The sequence below is a fragment of the Coregonus clupeaformis genome, unplaced genomic scaffold (genome assembly GCF_020615455.1).
Source record: "Coregonus clupeaformis isolate EN_2021a unplaced genomic scaffold, ASM2061545v1 scaf0480, whole genome shotgun sequence".
Taxonomy (NCBI): domain Eukaryota; kingdom Metazoa; phylum Chordata; class Actinopteri; order Salmoniformes; family Salmonidae; genus Coregonus; species Coregonus clupeaformis.
In genome coordinates, this window is record NW_025533935.1 from 61,673 (window position 1) to 84,000 (window position 22,328).

The following is a 22,328-nucleotide window of genomic DNA, read 5'->3' on the forward strand; positions in this document are numbered from 1 at the left end:
TGGACATGTACTGGCTTAAGCAGGGGGACACGTCTGGCACTGCAGGATTTGAGTCCCTGGCGGCGTAGTGTGTTACTGATGGTAGGCTTTGTTACTTTGGTCCCAGCTCTCTGCAGGTCATTCACTAGGTCCCCCTGTGTGGTTCTGGGATTTTTGCTCACTGTTCTTGTGATCATTTTGACCCCACGGGGTGAGATCTTGCGTGGAGCCCCAGATCGAGGGAGATTATCAGTGGTCTTGCATGTCTTCCATTTCCTAATAATTGCTCCCACAGTTGATTTCTTCAAACCAAGCTGCTTACCTATTGCAGATTCAGTCTTCCCAGCCTGGTGCAGGTCTACAATTTTGTTTCTGGTGTCCTTTGACAGCTCTTTGGTCTTGGCCATAGTAGAGTTTGGAGTGTGACCGCTTGAGGTTGTGGACAGGTGTCTTTTATACTGATAACAAGTTCAAACAGGTGCCATTAATACAGGTAACGAGTGGAGGACAGGAGCCTCTTAAAGAAGAAGTTACAGGTCTGTGAGAGCCAGAAATCTTGCTTGTTTGTAGGTGAACTAATACTTATTTTCCACCATAATTTGCAAATAAATTCATTAAAAATCCTACAATGTGTTTCTGGGGGTTTTTTCCTCAATTTGTCTGTCATAGTTGACGTGTACCTATGATGAAAATTATAGGCCTCATCTTTTTAAGTGGGAGAACTTGCACAATTGGTGGCAACTAAATACTTTTCCCCCCCACTGTACATGAATGATAGCTGATATGTCGTTCACTGCTTGCATTGCTCATGTTTGTTCAATGTTAAAGGGATAGTTCAGCCAAATTGCATAGTTTCCTTACCCTGTAAGTGGTCTTTGGACAAGGAGAGACAGCAAGCCATGCTTTGGTTGTTCACCTGGCTGCGGTCACGAAATATGTCCCAAAAGAACCACGATGCAAGTCATTGTCTCACATTTCCTCAATACACAGATGACGCCATAGTATAAGTGTGCCCCCCCCAAAAAAGTACTTTTTTCCTTCAAGATGGCAGACACGTAGAAACTGTTGACTTGGAGGCAACTACTCAAGGTCAGTCGTGCCAATAACAGGTCTTGGAGCCAGTCTGGTCAAGGCAGGGCCCTCTGAAACTTAGAGGCATTTTTGGAACTCCAGCATATACTACATGTCCCATTTCCAGTCCACATTCTTACTTGTAAAAATAAAAATGCAGCCATGTCAGGTTACAGTACAGGTTGGTACTGATGAGATTAAAGTATCAGAACAGCATTGAGTGCTTGATTAGACTTTGAGGCCACCTACTGTTGGGTTATTGAACTTCAGATGAGTCACGATTTCACCTAGTCGGCTCGGGGATTAGAACCAGCGACCTTTCAGTTACTGGCACAACGCTCTTAACCACTAAAGTACCTGCCGCCCCACAAGCAATAGATATTTACAATGCATTTATAATCACTGCAACATGGGCATTTAAACAAGGTTCCATATTTCAGCTAGTCTACGTCATGGTTGCAAAGCAAACGTTGAGTACAGACGACACTACCTTAATCTAAAAGTTTGGTTTGACCTTTAAAAGCAATGTCAATTGAACCAACCCCCAGTTGAGAGCATCCAAGAAACCCATTCTGAACTTTGTCTAAACCGATGCTACAGAGACCCAAAATATTAGTCAACTATACTGACCAACCAAGAGAAGAGGCATACAGCGCATATCCATTAAGTTGTTTATTTTTCTCTATAGCCCATTTAAAATGTTATGGCAACACAAGATACTGCTGGATGGATATGGGGCCAAGGACAGTGTCGGCTTCCCACTGCACATCTGCGGAAAGAGAAGTCAACTGTAAGAGGACTAGAAGTATCATATAGTTTAACATTACCAATGCTTTTGAATGTGCATAACAGATTCCTGCAAGAGGGACAAACACCCAATTGAATGATGATAGCACAGTTGAGAGGAACACAGGGTCAAGCCGCAGTGCAGCGACACTGGATGGAGCAAATTGTGGGGTTACCCTTGCTCAAGGGCACAATGATAGGGGTTCTCAGGATCTGAGCCCAGCAGCCAGATCAATTGTGTCGAAGAGCCTTGAGGAAGCTGAAACGTTGAGCCAGTGAATTTGAATACTCAAGTCATACCGGCGTCGACGGAGATATCTCTGGCCCTTCTCATGGTGCAGGAGGAGTCACAGCAACCACACACCTGGTCATCCCCATCTGCAGACCTCCACCTGTGAGAAGAAACAAAAGGTTTAAAATTGGGCAAGGCAGTGCGACAAAGCTTGCTTTACCAGTTGTATTCAGTAGACCGGAAACTAGAAAGTGAGGTACCATCCTGCCAGTCCAGTAAGAAACGTCTGCTTCCACTGCAAAAATATGTATAACAGTTTTCCTTAATGAACACAACCCATCTCACAGAAGAAAAAGTCACTGTACACTTACCCCTTGACAAAGGAACAGGCCTTGTGCTCAGCATAAATTGGGGACGAAGCTGCAGTGGCCTTCAGGTGGCAGGTTATGTAGATCTGGTCAATTTTGTCCTCGCCAGTGTTGCTGTTGCTTCCAGGGCCAGCATCCTGCTGATGGAATCTGAAGGCCTCCAGCTGGATCTGAAGCTTGTGGTCCTGTGAGCGAGGCAGGAACTGGGAACTAGAGCCCGTCAACGCAGCATCAACTAGACACCTGAACAACCAGAAACCATTGGAGAAAAGAACAGTTCGCAAGGAGAATGTGCAGTGCACACCTTCCAGTTGCTCCGTTAATAGTAACATTTGCAACTTCTAGGGACCATTTCCCCAGAGATTACTTCCACTCCTGGACAATTTTTTTTTATTTTTAATAGTCAATGGAGAATCTCCATTAGAGGAATTTGTCCAGAATTAGGCTAATCTGTGCCCGGGAAACTGTCTAAGGGCCTTTGCCAGTTAGCTGTATGAAACTGGTTGTACATAGTGATAGTTTGTTGTGTGCGCACACAAGGGTTGGGGGTCAATTCCTTGCAGTAAACTGAAAGTCCAATTCACCTCAATACTTTGAGAAATGTAGAATTGGAATTTCAGTTTACATTTAGCAGAGGCTCCTATCCAGAGAGACTTAGTCAGTGCATTAAACTAAGGTAGATAAAACTACATATCAGTTGTTGCAATTAGAAACCTCAATATAAACTGGGTGGTTCGAGCCCTGACTGCTGATTGGCTGACAGCCGTGGTATGTCAGACCATACACCACAGGTATAACAAAAACATTGATTTTTTTTTACTGCTCTAATTACGTTGGTAACCAGTTTATAATAGCAATAAGGCCAGAGGGGGTGTGGTATATGGCCAATAGACTATGGCTAAGGGCTGTATCCAGGCACTCCGCGTTGCATCGTGCCTTAGAACAGCCCTTAGCCGTGGTATATTGGCCATATACCACACCCCCTCTGGCCTTATTGCTTAAATATAGCATCTCAGCAAATTCAGTGCCAGTAAGAAAGACAAGTGCGACTATTCGTTCAACGAAGACAAGTACAATAGTACGGTGTTAGTTTAATTCCTGAATGTAAATTGATCCCAACCCTGGTACACGCCACCTTTGAACAGTGCCCTCGCTGACTCACCCATGATTCTCAATGAAGGAGTATCTGGGCTTAGAGTTAATGTCAGGCACCAGAGTGGCAACGCAGCTTTCCACAAAGACCCGCAGCGGCACATGGTGGTACTGCAGGACAGAGGCTTCCATGCAAATCAGGTCACCCAGGAAGTACTGACTGGAGGGCCTCTCAAACTGCCAGTCGTCTAGAAAGAGGCGAAAGTCAGTGTAATTTAGTAGCATCTTTACAAAGAGGCCCATGGTTAGCCTTTACAATACAATGTTAACACATTTCAGGGCTGCAGTAGATTGCTGCGAGTTGGTTGTGTAGCCCTGACCGGGACCAGCAAGTGTCAACCCAACACCTACGCTGTTACACCAAGAGACCAAACTTCTTCGTGAGGTTGCTAGGTGCTGGTTGAGGGCGCCAATTAAGAATAATTGACAGACATGGAACTACCCACCAGTCATGAGCTTGAGAGAAAAGTAGAGTTGCTCCTCGACTACTTTAGAGTCTCCAAAGAGGGTCCAGGTGGGCTTCAAGGCATTGCTGCTCACATTGCGTTTCCTGCAAGGGGAGAAAGAAAGGACATTACTCTTTGCAAAATTAAGTCCTGGGTGACTGTGAGAATTAGGCCTACTTCTGTCCATGCGCCACACTTTGAGTAGACCACAAGTCATCCGCTTGGAGAATCTCACCTCTTGTAGTGGCACTCAATGCCTACAACAGCCTCAGTGGTCCTTACAACAGGGGTATCACCAATATTGCTTGGTTTGTAGAGCAGGTGGAAGGTATAGATGAGGGCATCCTCTATCATCTGTGAAGTGGTAACATAACACAAGTGTGTTCAAAGCAGTTGCAATGATTACCCATTGAGCTTCAAATCACATTTTATTTGTCACATGCTTTGTAAACGTGTAAAAAGTGAAATGCTAACTGTTAAAAAGTCCAAGACTAGGCTTACTACGTGTCCAGGAAACCAGTCCTTAGATCTAGAATATTTTAACTAGACATTTAGATTTGAACATGCAAAGGCTACCTCCAATTTGCTGTTGCATCCCTGCAGCTCAGACTCAAAGATCAGCCTGCGGGCTTCGACATCCTCCCCAGCTGCAGCACAGCCCCCCAGGGTGAGATGCGCCGGCTGGATGAGTTGGCCGATACCAAACAGATCCTGCTTGACCTCCACCTGTACCAGATTCTCCCCGCACTTCACCCCCACCGTGTCGGCAGGCACGGGCTGCTTCAGCTCAAAATTATTCACTTCAGGTTTGGCCTCCAGCACTGGATCATGAGGAAACGTCCAGGTCAGTGGGGTTTCGAAGACTTGTTTTGACTGGAACACTGAATCCTGCTTCCTGGGTTGCAGCACTGCAGACCTCTGGTTCTGGAAGCCCCTAGGTTGAAGCACTGCAGACTTCTGGAAGCCCTTGGGCTTCAGAGCTGCATGAGCCCAAGGAGTTGACAACACAGCATCCCAGAAACATACAAACACAGCAACCACTGCAAAAAGCTTGCTTAGCACTTGCCTTGATCCCATGGCTGCAAATATCAAATGGTGAATTCACAATATCTCCTTGGTCTCTAGGAATAACCTTTTTAAGCCATGTGGTTGAATGTGAACCCGCCCCTTCATTAATTAGTGTAATCAACATCCAGACCGTGCTCATTAAAGGGCCCTGTAGAATACTTTAGAAACACTTCCTTCCCATAGAGAATGGTAGAGGCCTCTAGTGGCCAAAAGGCCATATTAGCATGGGCAGCGCCATTGAGGGCTTCCACCATTTTAATGTAGTCAACTGGGTGGGGCTTCCAACTTCATTGGCTGATCATCAGGATAGATCAACCAATCGTGAAGAAGAAAATTACTACTTCAAAATGGAGATTGCCTCAATGGGGTGCGTTCAATTCACCTCAACGTTTGCTATGTTGCCTGACGGTTTGTACTGAAAGACACATAGGTATTACAGCTCCTTGAAAGTGGCACCGTTTTTTAACAGCCTTTGAGGTACGTTTGTGCCCATTTGGTGGGTGTGGTAAGGTGTGGCCTGATCAATGTGGGTGTGACCATATGACCTAGGCTACATAATTTTCTGTTTTTGTCTGTCAAAAGTGCAACTTAAGTCAACTATTGTTGGACGATGCTTTCCGACTTGGAATCCCTTCCTTCTTCTTCTTCTTCTTCTTCTTCTTCTTCTTCTTCGGTTTAACAGCGGTTGACATCCAATATGTTGCATTACCGCCCCCAACTGAACTATAGTATAGATCCATTACACTTAGTGATGCAAAATGGGAAAGGGGAACCGTGAACATTTTTAAATAAATCAAATTAAAATAAATTACCCTACCAACTAACCCTAAACTCATTAAAACCATCACCTTATTCCACTATTTTAACCCTATCTAATCCTACGGCCTGGGAGGACGGACACCATCACTCAACAAACGCTGTAACTCTTCTGAAGTCAAATTTCGTACACCCAAGTACTTCTCTGCAACTGCCACTACAACATCTACACTGAAAAAATATATAAACGCAGCATGCAACAATTTCAAAGATTTTACTGAGTTACGGTTCATATTTTATTTTTATTTTTTATTTTACCTTTATTTAACTAGGCAAGTCAGTTAAGAACAAATTCTTATTTACAATGACGGCCTACACCGGCCAAACCCGGACGACGCTGGAATATAAGGAAATCAATCAATTGATATAAATGCATAATGCCCTAATCGATGGATTTCACATGACTTGGAATACAAATATGAATCTGTTGGTCACAGAGACATTTAAAAAAAGGTAGGGGCGTGGATCAGAAAACCAGTCAGTATCTGGTGTGACCACCATTTTCAGGATTGTGTACAGATCCTTGCGACATGGGACCGTGCATTATTATGCTGAAACATGAGGTGATGGCAGCGGATGAATGGCACTACAATGGGCCTTGGGATCTCGTCAAGGTATCGCTGTGCATTCAAATTGCCATCGATAAAATGCAATTGTGTTCGTTGTCCGTACCTTCTCCCTGCCCATACTGTAACACCACCGCCACCATGGGGCACTCTGTTCACAACGTTGACATCAGCAAACCGCTCGCCCACATGACGCCATACACATGGTCTGCGGTTGTGAGACCGGTTGGACGTACTGCTAAATTCTCTAACATGACAGAGGCGGCTTATGGTAGAGAAATTAACATTAAATTATCTGGCAACAGCTCTGGTGGAAATTCCTGCAGTCAGCATGCCAATTGCACGCTCCCTCAAACCATGAGACATCTGTGGCATTGGGTTGTGTGACGAAACTGCACATTTTAGAGTGGCCTTTTATTGTACCCAGCACAAGGTGCACCTGTGTAATGATCATGCTGTTTAATCAGCTTCTTCATATGCCACACCTGTCAGGTGGATGAATTATCGTGGCAAAGGAGAAATGCTCACTAACAGGGATGTAAACAAATTTGTTTACAAATGTTGAGAGAAATTAGCTTTTTGTGCGAATGGAACATTTCTGGGATCTTTTATTTCAGCTCATGAAACATGGGACCAACACTTTACATGTTGCGTTTATATTTTTGCTCAGTACATTTTCTGTGATTTACGTACCATTTCTGCGGTACAGTTGATAACATTGCTATGAACGCTAAGAAGCCAACCTTACTGAAGCATATACTGTATCACTCATTGGCCTATCCAATGAGTGATACAGTATATGATTCTGAATGGTCAGATAGCTAGAAATAATGACAAGAAGCTACCATGTGGGGAATCGTAGGTGGCTCGTTGTATCTTGTTATTGATACCATGTCTTGTTTTGACTCATGTCATGTCTATGCTAATATGGCTAAAATTCGCTAGATGGCTAACCAACAACTGTAACAATGTATTTGAGAGACAAGAAGTGCTCATTGTGCAAATGTATTTAATCTGTTTTACCTCATTTTTAGCAGCATGTCACCTGTGCAGCTAGAGGCAACACAATTCTGGATCACCTTTACTCCACACACAGAAACACATACAAGGCTCTCCCTTGTCCTCCTTTTGGCAAATCTGACCATAAATCTATCCTCTTGATTCCTGTTTACAAGCAAAAACTCAAACAGGAAGTACCAGTGACGCGCTCAATACGGAAATGGTCAGATGAAGCAGATGCTAAGCTACAGGACTGTTTCGCTAGCACAGACTGGAATATGTTCCGGGATTCATCAGATGGCATTGAGGAGTTTACCACATCAGTCAACAGTTTCATTAATAAGTGCATCGACAACGTTGTCCCCACAGTGACCGAACGTATATATCCCAACCAGAAGCCACGGATTAAAGGCAACATCCACACTGAGGTAAAGGCTAGAGCTGCCGCTTTCAAGGAGCTGTAATACCTACGTTTCAAGCAGACAACCATAGTCCCTGTGCCCTGTAATCTGTCTAAATGACTATCGCCCCGTAGCACTCACATCTGTAACCATGAAATGCTTTCATCAACACCATCATCCCAGCACCCTGGACCCACTCCAATTTGCATACCGCCCCAAAAGATCCACATCTCAATTGCACTCCACACTGCCCTCTCTATTGCACTCAACACTGCCCTCTCCCACCTGGACAAGAGGAACACCTAATAACTATGTAAGAATGCTGTTAATCGAATACAGCTCAGCGTTCAACACCATAGTGCCATCCAAGCTCATTACTAAGCTCATGATCCTGGGACTGAACACCTCCCTCTGCAACTGGATCCTGGACCTCCTGACGGGCCGCCCCCAGGTGGTGAGGGTAGGCAACAACACGTCCACCACGCTGACCCTCAACACGGGGGCCCCTCAGGGGTATGTTTCTTAGTCCCCTCCTGTACTCCCTGTTCACCCACGACTGTGTGGCCGCGCACGCCTCCAACATCATCATTACGTTTGCTGACGACACGATGGTGGTAGGCCTGATCACAGACGATAATGAGACAGCCTATAGGGAGGAGGTCAGTGACTCGGCCCTCAATGTCAGCAAGACTAAGCAGCTGATCGTGGACAACAGGAAACGGAGGGTCGAGCACGCCCCCATCCACATCAACGGGGCTGTAGTGGAGCGGGTCGAGAGCTTCAAGTTCCTTGGTGTCCACATCACTAAGGAATTAACATGGTCCACACACACCAACACAGTTGTGAAGAAGGCACTACACCGCCTCTTCCCCCTCAGGAGGCTAAACAGCTTTGGCATGGGCTCTCAGATCCTCAAAAAGTTATACAGTTGCAGCATTGAGAGCATGACTGGCTGCATCACCGCTTGGTACGGCAACTGCTTGGCATCCGACCGCAAGGCACTACAGGGTAATGCGTATGGCCCATTACATCACTGGAGCCGAGCTCTCTGCCATCCAGGACCTCTATACCAGGCGGTGTCAATTCAACCAATCCAACCAACACTAAACTGTGGTTGCGTTTCCATGCTCAGACGTTGCATGCATCAACCAATGGTTGGGTGCCACGTCATCGACTGTGATGTCGTACACCAAAATTGCTATAACATATGATGTGGTTAGCTGATACGTAAAATACCTATCCAGGCGTTGTAAGATCTGGCAGGCATCAGCAATGCCTGGGCAGAGGAACGCGCCCATAATCTACAGCATTTTAAAACTTTAAACTGGTTCAATGCACAAATAAATCAGCACAATCAACTTTTTTGTTTTTTCAAATTGGCAGCGTCTTGGATCAATTATTTTTTTCAAGTTTTATTAGTCGTATGTACAGGATACACATGGTGTACACTGTCCAATGAAATGCTTACTTCCTTCTCGACAATGCAACAACAATAAGAAATAAGCAAATATAAGAATACGAACATAAAGTAAATGGCTCAGTAGAATAGAATAGACATTTTAGCACCGGTATAATACAGGAAGGCACAATTTACTGTACAATATTTATACGTATCAAGGAACGGGGGATTAGGAGGCAAGTGTTTAAACTGTGCAGTATTAGCAGTAGTAGATAAGAGTCTGGTAGCAGAAGTTTGATGTGATGTATGTGTAGCAGTGGAAACTGCTGAGGGTAGGACGGCTCATAATAATGGCTGGAATGGAGAACGGAATGGTATCAGACACGTGGTTTCCATGTGGTTGATGACATTCCAATGACTCCATTCCAGCCATTATTATGAGCCGTCCTCCCCTCAGCAGCCTCCACTGATGTGTAGCATGAATGTATATATGTGTGTGTGTGTGTGTGTTTCCTTAGTAAATAAGAGTCTGCCCAGCTGGATCATGTATACTGTGCTAATGACGATACAAAAAAAGAGTAACGGAGAGCAATGTACAATAGGATGAACTGAGCCAATAAGGCATTTGTGGTAAGTGCATGGGGGCCGCCATCTTTATGCACTTCTGCTATTCTGATCTTTTGCCCAATTATTGGCAAAAGAGCTGATCTGATTGGTCAAAAGACCAATTAGTGGAAAAATAATCCGAATTTGCTTTTGAGTTGTTAAAAGGAAGTTGTAGTTCATTTTAATTGTATGGTTTCCAGTTGCCATTCCAGTCTGAACAGTCTGCAAAGTGTTTGGCACAAGCTGCACATCTATAAATGATAGATTCTTTCATGCGCTAAAGTGGAGTGAAGTCTGTGAGGTTCCTTCCAACCTTTCCATCCGCTTATTTTTTGTTCCCATAACCTGCCACATTAATTCTCCTAAACTGCTATGTAAACAAACCACCAGTGCCGACAAACCATCACTATCACCACACCTGTTTTTGCACGACACAATTACCTATTTTAATTGTATGTGATTTTATTGGGCTTCATAATTAGATCACATCACACATTAGTAATTTAATGTGAATCTGAAAATCTGAATATGCCCGATTATGCAAACATTATGTTAACTCCCTCCCTCTCTCCCTCCCCCTCTCCCCCCTCTCTCTCTCTCTCTCTCTCTCTCTCTCCCTCTATAACTCTTTCCCTCCCTACCTCCCTCCCTCTCCCCTCTCCCCTTCTCTCTCTTTCCCTCCCTCCCCCTCTCTCTCTCCCTCCCCCTCTCTCTCTCCCTCCCCCTCTCTCTCTCCCTCCCTCTATATTTCCCTCCCTAACCCCCCCTCTGTCTCCCACCCTCTCTCCCCCTCCATCTCTCCCTCTCCCTCCCTCCCACCCTCTCTCTCTCCCTCCCACCCTCTCTCAATTCAATTTCAATTTAAGGGCTTTATTGGCATGGGAAACGTGTGTTAACATTGCCAAAGCAAGTGAAGTAGATAGTAAACAAAAGTGAAATAAACAATAAATATTAACAGTAAACATTACACTCAGAAGTTTCAAAAGAATAAAGACATTTCAAATGTCATTATGTATATATACAGTGTTGTAACAATGTGCAAATAGTTAAAGTACAAATGGGAAAATAAATAAACATAAATATGGGTTGTATTTACAATGGTGTTTGTTCTTCACTGGTTGCCCTTTTCTTGTGGCAACAGGTCACAAATCTTGCAGCTGTGATGGCACACTGTGGTTTTTCACCCAGTAGATAAGGGAGTTTATCAAAATTGGGTTTGTTTTCGAATTCTATGTGGATCGCTGTAATCTGAGGGAAATATGTGTCTCTAATATGGTCATACATTTGGCAGGAGGTTAGGAAGTGCAGCTCAGTTTCCACCTCATTTTGTGGGCAGTGTGCACATAGCCTGTCTTCTCTTGAGAGCCAGGTCTGCCTACGGCGGCCTTTCTCAATAGCAAGGCTATGCTCACTGAGTCTGTACATAGTCAAAGCTTTCCTTAAGTTTGGGTCAGTCACAGTGGTCAGGTATTCTGCCACTGTGTACTCTCTGTTTAGGGCCAAATAGCATTCTAGTTTGCTCTGTTTTTTTTTTGTTCTTTCCAATGTGTCAAGTAATTCTCTTTTTGTTTTCTCATGATTTGGTTGGGTCTAGTTGTGTTGTTGTTGTTGTTGTTGTCCTGGGGCTGTGTGGGGTCTGTTTGTGTTTGTGAACAGAGCCCCAGGACAAGCTTACTTAGGGGACTCTTCTCCAAGTTCATCTCTCTGTAGGTGATGGCTTTGTTATGGAAGGTTTGGGAATCGCTTCCTTTTAAGTGGTTATAGAATTTAACGGCTCTTTTCTGGATTTTGATAATTAGCGGGTATTGGCCTAATTCTGCTCTGCATGCATTATTTGGTGTTTTACGTTGTACACGGAGGATGTTTTTGCAGAATTCTGCATGCAGAGTCTCTCTCTCCCTCCTTCTCTCCTCCCTCTCTCTCCCACCCTATCTCCCTCCCTCCCACCCTCTCTCCCTCCCTCCCACCCTCTCTCCCTCCCTCCCACCCTCTCTCCCTCCCACCCTCTCTCCCTCCCTCCCACCCTCTCTCTCTCCCTCCCACCCATCCTCTCTCTCTCCCTCCCACCCATCCTCTCTCTCTCCCTCCCACCCTCTCTCTCTCCCTCCGTTTCTCCTCTCTCCCACCCTCTCTCTCTCTCCATCTCTCTTTCCTTCCCTCCCCCTCTCTCTCTCCACCCTCTGCCCCTTATCACACAATGGGAAAATCTCAATAGTTCTCCTCGCAACCTCTCGCCTCACCTCCTTCTCAAAACCCATTGAAGGAGAAAGTCAGAGGGGCGGGATCTCTGGCTTTCTCATCCAATGGGTTTTGAGAAGGAGGCGTGGAGAGAGGATGCGAGGAGGATGCAATTGAGATCCTCCCACAGATAGGCTGGCTATGCCTAGACAACACATTCATAAACGGGCTGACACTAGGCTGGCGACTGTGGACGGAGAACAGAAGAGCAAATTTCATCTCAAATATAATACGAGGTGTTCGTTTGATTAAAACGGACACAACATTCTAGAGTTTGGCCTCACTTGACCAGCGTAGGTTACACTATGGAGATCCAGAGCGTGGAATAGAGACGGACCGAGTAGCCTATCATATCTAAACCGATGATGAGCGGAGTTACCTCTGGCACAGGCTCGGCTTCGTGCCGCTTCGCCCAGTACTTCGTGGTATGTGGATTGGACACGGAGACTGGTCTAGAACCCGAAGAATTAGCTGGTAAATATTGTTTTTTATTGATAGCCTATTAGAACATATTATAGAATAACAAAAAAAAAACGTTAACTCGAAAGCGAAATCTCCGAGAGGTCTTTCAATCAATTGACCGTCCAAGCATTTTTTTTAGCGAGCCCAGTCATGTGAGAAGTGCAATGGTGCCTATCCATCCAGTGTCAGTGAGACGTCAGGAAAACAGCTGAGATTGTGAAGGTCAGCTGGGAGTGTTTATTGTCGTGACGGTCACAGCTGAGCAGATATAGAAATCCCTTAATAAATTCATCAGATTGCCTTCTCAATCACTACATATTTAACACAATGCCGTTTTGACTGATGGGCAACTCCAGTCCTCGTGGCCGGAGTGGTGTCACACTTCCTCCCCCCTCCATTCCTAACAAACAGCTGAAAAGTATTAATTGAAGATCATGTTTAGTTGATTATTGGAGTCGAGTGTATTTACTGGGGCTGAGGGAAAAGTGTGACACCAATCATGCCCCGGAGAACTGGAGTTTTCCATCCCTGGCCTATATAGATCCACGATTATAACATAATGTTTTGTGTTTTTATTGTCATTATAAAGTCCGCTGAACACTACCCACATCACTCCTTGGGGGATGTGGTTGTGTAGTTATTAGAGGAGGTAGGCTGATACCAACCATGTAGGCCAGGGTATTCAACTTTTACCCTATGACAGGGATGGGTAACTCACTTCCCCATTCCTAGCAAAGACTTCTGATTTAAACTAATTACATTTTAAAACTGAAAATCATTATTAGTTGATTATTGGAATCGGGTGTGTTAGCTGGGGCTAAAGTGTGACACCAGTCAGGCCCCTGAGGACTGAAGTTGCCCATACCTGCCCTACGAGATCTGGAGCCTACTGGTTTTCTGTTCTACCTGATAACAGAAGAAAACAATCTGAAAAGGAGTGAGATGAACTTGTACTATCCGAACTTGTCCGACAAATGCAAAAAAACAAAAACATTTCGAAACATTTGGTACCATAATCAATGAACATGACCCAGGCTAGTAGCACACAAGTCCACCACAGGATGGGACAGGGAGGCGGATGGTGGTCTGTGATAAGACTGGAATCATCAGGGGAGGAGATTAACTGGGGCTGGGGCAGAGCCACCAAAGAGTTTAGTCTGCTTTGTGTTTTCCATGGGAAAAATATTGCGATACTGTTATCGTCACCGCCCTAAGCAGTGAACACGGCCCTGGCTGCCAGTCTGTTTCTTCTGTAGCCAACTCCTTTGTGGTTGTTATAGCCTACCAATGGGCAAGAGCCTCTTCTGGTCAGGTCACCTGGATGCAGTGGTGGAGTGAGTCAGATTGCCATGGCGACCATGACAGTCAACCACAGTGATGCCGCGGTCGTGCCTGAAACCTGAGGGTGGAAGTGGTCTCTTCCAGAGCTATATGGCTAGGCTCTTTCATGACATTATCTCTAAGAGAAAAGACACACCGCGAAGATGAATGGCTAAAGCAGTGGGTGGCCTTCCTATCGGCTCTGACCAGAATATCGGAAGTCATTTTTCTGTTGAATCTTCATTTTCTGTTAAATGTTGAATCGCCGCCGTTCGTTCTCACCCAGCAGGCAATCGCTAGTTAATCACAGCCACCCGCTGCTTTTAGCAAATCGTCTTCATGGTGTAGCTTTTCCTGAATCCTCCTTTATCTCATTCCATATATGAGATAAAGTGTGTGTGTGAAATATAACATTTGTATGGTTAAGAGGTTGTTGGTACAGAAATGGCTATAAAATAGAGTTTCCTCTTTACAGCCCTCAGGTTGTTGACACCAGCAGGATTAAAAGGGAGGGTGCTGGGAGAGAGTCCCTATGGTGTGTAAATGGTAGGCTATATTGCAAGCTCTGGTATATTGGATTCTCAATACTAAGTCCTCAGTGAGGAAGAGGCAAGCTTATGTGTTCTATTCAGAATAGAACAATCTGCACCATCTTCCCACTGCCTCTCTGTCATTGTCAAATCACAGAACACACACAGTCACACCCTGTATTCTTTGTGGAGGTGGGGGAGAAGGACAGGGGAGGGAGCATCCAAGGCAGAGTAGATCCCCAGGGAACATGGCGGGGTGGTAACCGGACACATTTAACCCTCTGACTGTCGTCATGCAGCCTAGCTAGCCTAGTGTTTGTGTCAGGATGTGAAAATGAAAAACCCCATCCTTACACTACCCCCCTTCACATTCACAAGAGGATCACCTTATCAGACTGCGTAGTGAAAAGGAAAGGACAGCACTTAGTATTACTGTTAGTTAGTTATAAGCTCATTTTTTGTGTGTGTGTTGGACAGTAGTGATGGCAGGCTCCCTGCTGGGGGGGGATCTGGCCTTCACCTATCTGCTTATGTAACATCAGGTCTTACTAATCTCTGCTGCAGCCGGGGGCTGCACTCTGCCTTTCAGGGATTTGTGTGCGTGCTGGTAGATAAATGTGTTTCTTTGAGGGGTGTGTGTGTCTGCATATCTGTCGATGGTGAATGTTTAGTTTTTTTCCAGATATGTTTTTTTTTCTCGTGTTTGTAATTGGAGAGTGTCTTCAAATAAACAATCTGCTCTTGTTGGCCTCTCAATAGATGCCTCTGTGTTTCTGCAGCCCTAATCAAATTTCACATGACGTTCCCGGTTGGAATGCCGGGTCACCATGGTTTCAGCTCCTGGCTCCGAGCGGACTGGTGACTGTCACAGGGAATGACATCGGTGTCAGACGGGAACCACAGTGGGATGTTCAGTGACACTGAAATGTCGTGTGTGATATCACTGGATCAAAAAGGCTTTTTTCAGAATAAACATTAAAGGTGTGTCAAGGAGGAACGTTTAGAGTCTTATAGCCTATTACAACCATGCTTAAAGTGATCATGAACACAGCCTGCAATTAATTTGTTTTTGTTTTGATTGGAGAAGGAAGACTAGGATGGACTGTAAAAATCCCTATTGAAGTCCAATTAGGCTATGCTCAATACAATTGAATATGAAAGGCTGGCGATTATACATTGCGTTTTTATCTTGTGAACTCTTCGTTGCTTCTGTAACCAATCAATGATCAAACCCGAGTCGTCCATTCTTGAGAATGTGTTATCCCTCTGAGCTAAAGCCTTCACAAGGTTAGATATCATTTGAGAAAGGATAGTTCAGCAAACCACCCCGATACATTTATTCAACCAGGAGACCGGCGTAGGAGATTCTTATAATTGAGACGGTGTCTGCTCATTCTGTCTTTTCATCTCTCAACCCACCTCCATCTCTCTCTCTCTCTCTCTCGTTCTCCTCCCCCTCGTCTGTCCATCCGTGGGTGTGACGAATTGAATGTGGTTAGGCAAAGATGAAATGCATCTCTCTACTCACTCATCCAGTCATCCCTGTCTCGATCTGTCCGTTTGAAGGATGGAAAGCTGCGCATGACTGTTAATCATACGTTCAAATATCTATCAACCGTGAAATGTCAGCTGTTTCATCATAGGCCTCTTTTGTCTTTAGGTGTCAGATCCGTCCTCTCTGTTTGTCTGCATATCTACTGTATGAGAGAACTGGGTGTTTTTACACTTTAGAGTAAGCCTACTAGGATCCGATGAAATTGTATGTGTTTGGAATCTTCTTTAACATCACAAACACTACATCTATAGACTAATGAAAACCAGATGTCATCCTGTGATCAATCAGCAATGTTCATTAGGGCACACCGTATCAAAATGTTTTTAAAACGTTTCGCAACAAACCAAGTCAAACCTTTTTTTATTGGACAAGGTCTGGTAGTGCCTTCCCATTTGATAGAGTTTTCTTCTGTAAGTGTGCCTGCTGAAAAAAGACTCCAGTTTCATAATGAAATGGTAATATGTGGCATAACATGGTGTCGTCCTCTTACTGAGGCTGAGCGCTGTCGTGACTCTGACTAAACGCCCCTTGAGAAATCCATCCATCCATGCTGGAGTGGGATCCTGTGGTGTTGAGATTCCACACAGTGTCTGGGAGACAGTGACGTTGCAGTGTCTGGAGTGGAACTGTGAGACTGAGGCCTTCTTCCAATGCGAATTAACTTTATCCTTCATTCTTTCTGTCTTCTGTTCTTTGTCCTTCCTTCCTCTGAGTAAACACTGATCCCTCATGACAGAAGTGGTGTGAGCATACATGTACGTAGGAGAATCAAGCTTTCGCTGGTGTTACTTCATGAAGGGATCAATGCGTTTTGGTAGTGTTTTACCATGGCCAGCAGATCTTTTGTGGTCTCTCTGGAGTGGGCTGAGCTGATTTCACAGTGCTTTGGGGGAGATGTCTAGTTGGGGGATGATGATGATGATGATGGTAGTCACACAGCCTAACCGAGGCACCGTTTTCATCTTTCATCCACAGAACCATAACAAGCCACCCTCCCCCTTTCTTTTCCTCCATCTCTCCATCCCACTTCTCTTTCTGTCAGTTGAACCCTCTCGCCTCCTACCTTCCTCTTTCTCTCGTTCTCTCTCCCCTAAAAATCTTTCTTTTAATGTGGTCAGCAACTTCTTAATATTTCACTTCAATCTCTGACACAACACTCCGGAAGCTAAAAAACATCAGCGTACCATTCATTCACCAGTGCACTATTCATTTCAAGTGTTTATGTTTAAATGGGTCATGGTAAGGCATTAGAAGAACAGGTTCAGCACTGAGCAGTGAAACCCAAATTACAATCCCAGGCATGGTCTGGATTAAATACAGCTTTCGCACAGATGTTTGATGTTGCCTCGTGTGTGTGTGCATGCGCATTGTACATTGTGTGATCCCCAATGGCTGGCTGAGTGTGTGTGTGTGTGTGTGAATGTTCACCTAACTTAGTGGGTAAGAGCGTTGTGCCAGTAACCGAAAGGTCGCTGGTTCTAATCCCCGGGCCGACTAGGTGAAAAATCTGTCGATGTGCCCTTAAGCAAGGCACTTAACTCTAATTGCTCCTGTAAGTCTGCTAAATGACTCAAATGTAAATGTAACTAATTGCGTCAGCTGATGACTGTCTTCTTCAAGGCCATGGCAACCGTAACGCCAGCAGAAACGGCTACCATGGCAACCAGACATCGTTCTCCTCTTGACAACGAGGACCTGAGGAAGCTCGAAGGCCTGGTAGATAAACACAAAGACCACACTGTGACGCCTCATCACATCTCTGCCTGCCGTGTCCCTTGATTTAAAATCAAAATAGAGGATCGGTACGGTACAACACTCGGCAAGATGGTGTCGTTTTTAATACCAGCTCTGATTCTCTTCCTTATCACACTGATATCCAACATGGCTGCCCTGTCCTCAAAACATTGCATGTGTACAACCCACCCACCTGGGTCGTATTCAATAGGGCACACCGTAGCAAAATGTTACGCAATTCTTATTGGACATGTTCTGGTAGTCCCTCCCCATTTCAGGCCATTTTGTTCCTAGTGAATAGGACCCAGGCTTCCTTACTACCCACCCACCGGCCTCATTTCAAAGCAAAGCAACCCTCAGTTTTGATCAGTCTATTGCCTTCGGCATCCTTTCTGTTCTCGGCTTTCCGTGCGTCATCGGAGAAGCAGGTGGAATGCTGGAATCTGGCTGGATAAGTGGATATGCGTCAAAGCAAGCATTAGATTGTAAGATGTGTTTTTGAGCAGCGAGTGTTGCTCTTCCTGCTCTGTGTGTGTGTGTGTGTGCGCGCATCCAAATGCCAGACAGAGTAGTAATGGGGAGAGTGGTGCACTCAAGGGAAGGAGAGTGACGGTGTTCCTTTAAATGAGGTAGTGTGAGTACTCACCAGTGTCTTACACACACGGCATATGGTTTACTATCCTTGTGGGGGCCTAACAGCTTATTCCCATTCAAAATCCTATTTTCCCTAACCCTTAATTGTAAACCTAAATTAGCCTTTTTCCTCGTGGGGACGTGGGAAATGTCCCCACTAGGTAAAATGTTCCTTGTTTTACTATCCTTGTTGGGACTTTTGGGGACCACGAGGATAGTAATACACACACGCAGACACACACACACACACACACACACACACACACACACACACACACACACATACACACACACACACATACATACATACATACACACACACGCAGACACACACACACACACACACACACACACACACACATACATACATACACACACACACACACACGCAGACACTCACACACACACACACACATACACATACACAGAGCTCTCTTTATGTAACTGGAGAAGGCAGCTGACATGGGACAGTGAGGGAGGCAGGAGATGCATCAGGCAGACAAGGTAATACATCAAGGTCAGAGGAAGTGTGTGTGTGTGTGTGTATGTCACTGGTGACGCACTCAAACGGCCTCTAATTTTTAAAGGAATTCTATCCTTCCCTTCATCCAAACCAAGGATGGTCTTTTTTTTTTATCAGGCCCCAAGTTCAACATGTACCGTTAATTTGGGATGCATTCTGTGCATTGCTTCTGCTTCTACAACATCTTTACTCATTCTCAGCGTGAGGGGATGAGGGAGTTGTAGCTGCTGTGAAAGCTCCTCTGGGGTGGTTGTGATATAAGTCCCCTCTGTCTCACCCCTCTGTCTCACCCCTCTGTCTCACCCCTCTGTCTCACCCCTCTGTCTCACCCCTCTGTCTCACCCCTCTGTCTCACCCCTCTGTCTCACCCCTCGGTCTCACCCCTCTGTTTCACCCCTCTGTCTCACCCTCGGTCTCACCCCTCTGTCTCACCCCTCTGTCTCACCCCTCTGTCTCACCCCTCTGTCTCACCCCTCTGTCTCACCCCTCTGTCTCACCCCTCTGTCTCACCTTTCTACATTTTCTACTAGCCCGGTCTGAAAATGGCGGTCTACCTTAAAATCCATCTCTGGTCTCAACCCTCTACTCTACGATCTCACCTCTAGCTCAATAAAGGGATTCAACACACACAGGGTTTTTAGCTGGTGTCAGATGAAGGGTAAATGGTTGTGCTCTCTGATATTAAATCCTGACCCTGTCTGGTAACCGCCGTGTTCTCTGCCATGTCCCCTTATTAAGAATTCAGTGCGACGATGAAGGTCACTTGTCCCTCTGATTTTGTCTGTGCCAGTATTGCAAAGCTGACATACTCACTCTTTCTCTGGCTCTACCCTCCCTCTCTCGCCACTCTTATTTCAACATCTGTCTATCTCTCATCTCTTTCCTAGGTGAGAGCTTTGAGCAGAGCCCCCTCCGGAGGTCCTTCAAGTCCAAGGTTCTGTCCCACTACCCTGAGAGCACAGACAGGAGTCCCTTCAACAGAGATGCAGTCAACATGGTAAGATAGTGGAGCTAGGATATGTTTAGAGAACTTAATATACATAGAAAAGGGTTAAGTCTGTATTTTTATGCCATTTGGGCTGTTTTAGCCCTTTCTAGAGATGGTTGTCGTGTGTGCATGTGAAAACGGCTTCATTTATTGCGTTCATTACAAGAAAATGTGTTTATGTTGAATTACAGTACATCTTATTGTGGACATTCTGTTGTACATGTGTTTTACACAGAATAGGGGACTTTATATCTGTTTGTGCACCATTGTTTTGTTATTGTATGTTTCTGGGCTTTTTCTTGGGTTAAACAATGCAAATCTGTCAGCGTAAATGAGTAATTGAACCAATTGAAAGTAATAAACAAAAAGCTGATGGTTTGTCACTGCTGTGACATCACTTTTTTTTTTTGTTCTCCTGTACCACAATGCGTTTCTCTTTTTTATGCAAATCAGATAATGTTTTCTGTTTTCAAGTGTTAACATTTTTAACAAGGATGTATAGATTTTTGTAACATTTGTATCCTTCAAAATGTATGTAATTTTAATTTTAAAAAAAGTTGTTTTATGGCACAATATTGTATAAACAAGTCTGGATAATGAAAGCACTAGGCAGGAACTCGACAGCATCGAATTTAAATGAACCAATAAACAAACATAGTTTTTCATGAAGCTAAAGCCTGTTGTGAGCAGTCTTCCTACAGACACTAAAGTACTTTGTAACAGATGGCTAGAGCACCTTTTCACGGAGCCACAATCAGATCTGACTCTCTCTCCACAAATAAGGCCCCTTGGATTTTAAAAGTATTTTTTTTACCCCTTTTCTTCCCCAATTTCGTGATATCCAATTGATAGTTAGTCTTGTCCCGTCGCTGAAACTCCCATACGGACTCGAGAGGCGAAGGTCTAGAGCTATGCGTCCTCCGAAAAACGACCCGGCGAAGCTGCACTGCTTCTTGACACACTGCTCGCTTAACCTGGAAGCCAGCCGCACTAATGTGTCGGAGGAAACACCGTACAACTGGCAACCGAAGGAGCGTGCATGCGCCCGGCCCGCCACAAGGAGTCGCTAGAGCGCAATGGGACGAGGACATCCCAGCCGGCCAAACTCTCCCCTAACCCAGACGACGCTGGGCCAATTGTGCGCCGCCTCATGGGAGTCGCGGCCGGCTGCGACACAGTCCGGGATCGAACCCGGGTCTGTAGTGACGCCTCAAGCACTGCGATGCGAATAAGGCTAGTCTTCAATATTGTTTGTCAGAATGGACGCTCTTCAGAATGATTTGACCCCTCTCATCCCTGTCCATAATTTCTGTGTTTGTCATTCTTTCTGTACCCCTTCATCCTTTCCTTTCGCTCTCCACCTTTTCTCTTTTTTCCTCTGATGTCCTCTAAAACATCCCAACTCACTCTTCCATCGGCATCTCTCCCACCACCTCTTTATCCTCCTCCCTCCATCTTTCTCAGTTTCTTTCCCCCATATCACCTCATCCCATGTCTCTCTTTTCCTCCCTTCATCTCTCGTTCTCCATATTCCTCCGTCCTCTCTCTCTCTTCACCTCTTTTTCTCCATCTCTCTCGAAACTCCCTCCTCCTCATATCTCTCTCTTTCCCCAGCTCTGCATGCCGCGGGGCCTGTCGTTCCGTAGTCAGGCGGACAGCCGCAAGCCCCGCTTCCACTCCTTCACGGTCGCTCGGGACGACGGCACACACTCCTACGGCTTTGTGCACACGTACTATGAGGAGGTGACGAGCGCCCAGATCACCGCGGCGATGCAGACCCTCCATCAGATGCACCACGTGGAGCATCACTCCATCTCTTCTTCATCTCCCTCTTCCTCCGCCTCCTCCCCCTCCACATCCAGCATGGACTCTCTGGTGAGCAGCCTGGACGAGTCAGACACCGCTTCCCTGGCAGAGCACCCCCTATCGGCTTGTTTGGGCTGCGCGGCGGGCTCCTTCCAGCCGGCTCGGGACACCCTGTACGCCTCCAAGGCCCTCTGCCTCCTGACGCCCCTCCCCTTCCTCCTCGCCGCCCGCCACTTCCTGTCCCAGCTGCACCAGGCGGTGACGTCGCACGCCGCCCCGCCGCTACCCCTGGAGAGCTACATCCACAACATCCTGTATGAGGTGCCCGCGCCCCCGCCCGGTCGGTCGCTCCGGTTCCACGGGGTCCAGGGGCCCATCATGTGCCAGCAGCCCGGCCCGGAGGAGCTCCCGCTGGGGGACTACCCACTGGGAGAGGCCTTCTCTCTGCTGGGGGTGGAGAACCTGGTGAGACTGCTCACCTCCGTGCTACTGGAGACCCAGGTCCTGCTTTACTCACAAGGTAAGGACCAAAAGACCAGGCAGCGTTCACTGAAAGATCAACAACCTAAGTTGTTTCGATTCTTTAATTTATTTTCTAACCTTCACCCAAAAGTGTGCACTTGTTCAATTCCCATCATGCACTTAAATGT

At 45.7% G+C, this 22,328-nt stretch overlaps 2 protein-coding genes across 2 annotated transcripts in view; one reads left to right on the top strand and one right to left on the bottom strand.

Moving 5' to 3' along the window:
• Positions 1-1,709: 1,709 nt before the first annotated feature.
• On the bottom strand, positions 1,710-5,147 carry LOC121540847 (zona pellucida sperm-binding protein 3). The gene is made up of 7 exons (XM_041849957.2): positions 4,611-5,147; positions 4,270-4,388; positions 4,035-4,138; positions 3,599-3,776; positions 2,440-2,679; positions 2,137-2,228; positions 1,710-1,819 (listed from the first exon to the last, which is right to left on the bottom strand). Exons 1-7 carry the CDS (start codon positions 5,109-5,111, stop codon positions 1,752-1,754), a joined length of 1,302 nt encoding a protein of 433 aa, XP_041705891.1. The 5' UTR covers positions 5,112-5,147; the 3' UTR covers positions 1,710-1,751.
• A 7,126-nt stretch (positions 5,148-12,273) lies between these two features.
• The window catches only part of LOC121540841 (DENN domain-containing protein 5B), a 40,481-nt gene continuing 30,426 nt past the window's right edge, over positions 12,274-22,328 (top strand). Inside the window, exons 1-3 of the mRNA XM_041849953.2 lie at positions 12,274-12,601; positions 19,772-19,881; positions 21,487-22,198. Of these exons, the coding sequence (XP_041705887.1) occupies positions 12,490-12,601; positions 19,772-19,881; positions 21,487-22,198 (934 nt within the window). The 5' untranslated portion in view covers positions 12,274-12,489. The remainder of the gene's footprint in view (positions 12,602-19,771; positions 19,882-21,486; positions 22,199-22,328) is intronic.

Bases quoted from the DNA above. Each gene is read 5' to 3' on its own strand.
- LOC121540847 (XM_041849957.2), bottom strand. From the start codon at position 5,111: ATGGGATCAAGGCAAGTGCTAAGCAAGCTTTTTGCAGTGGTTGCTGTG. The intron at 3,777-4,034 runs GTGGGTAGTTCC...GCCTCTTTCTAG, and splicing joins TTCTCTCAAGCTCATGACTG to ACGACTGGCAGTTTGAGAGG. The intron at 2,229-2,439 runs GTAAGTGTACAG...TTCTTCTCACAG, and splicing joins GCCTGTTCCTTTGTCAAGGG to GTGGAGGTCTGCAGATGGGG.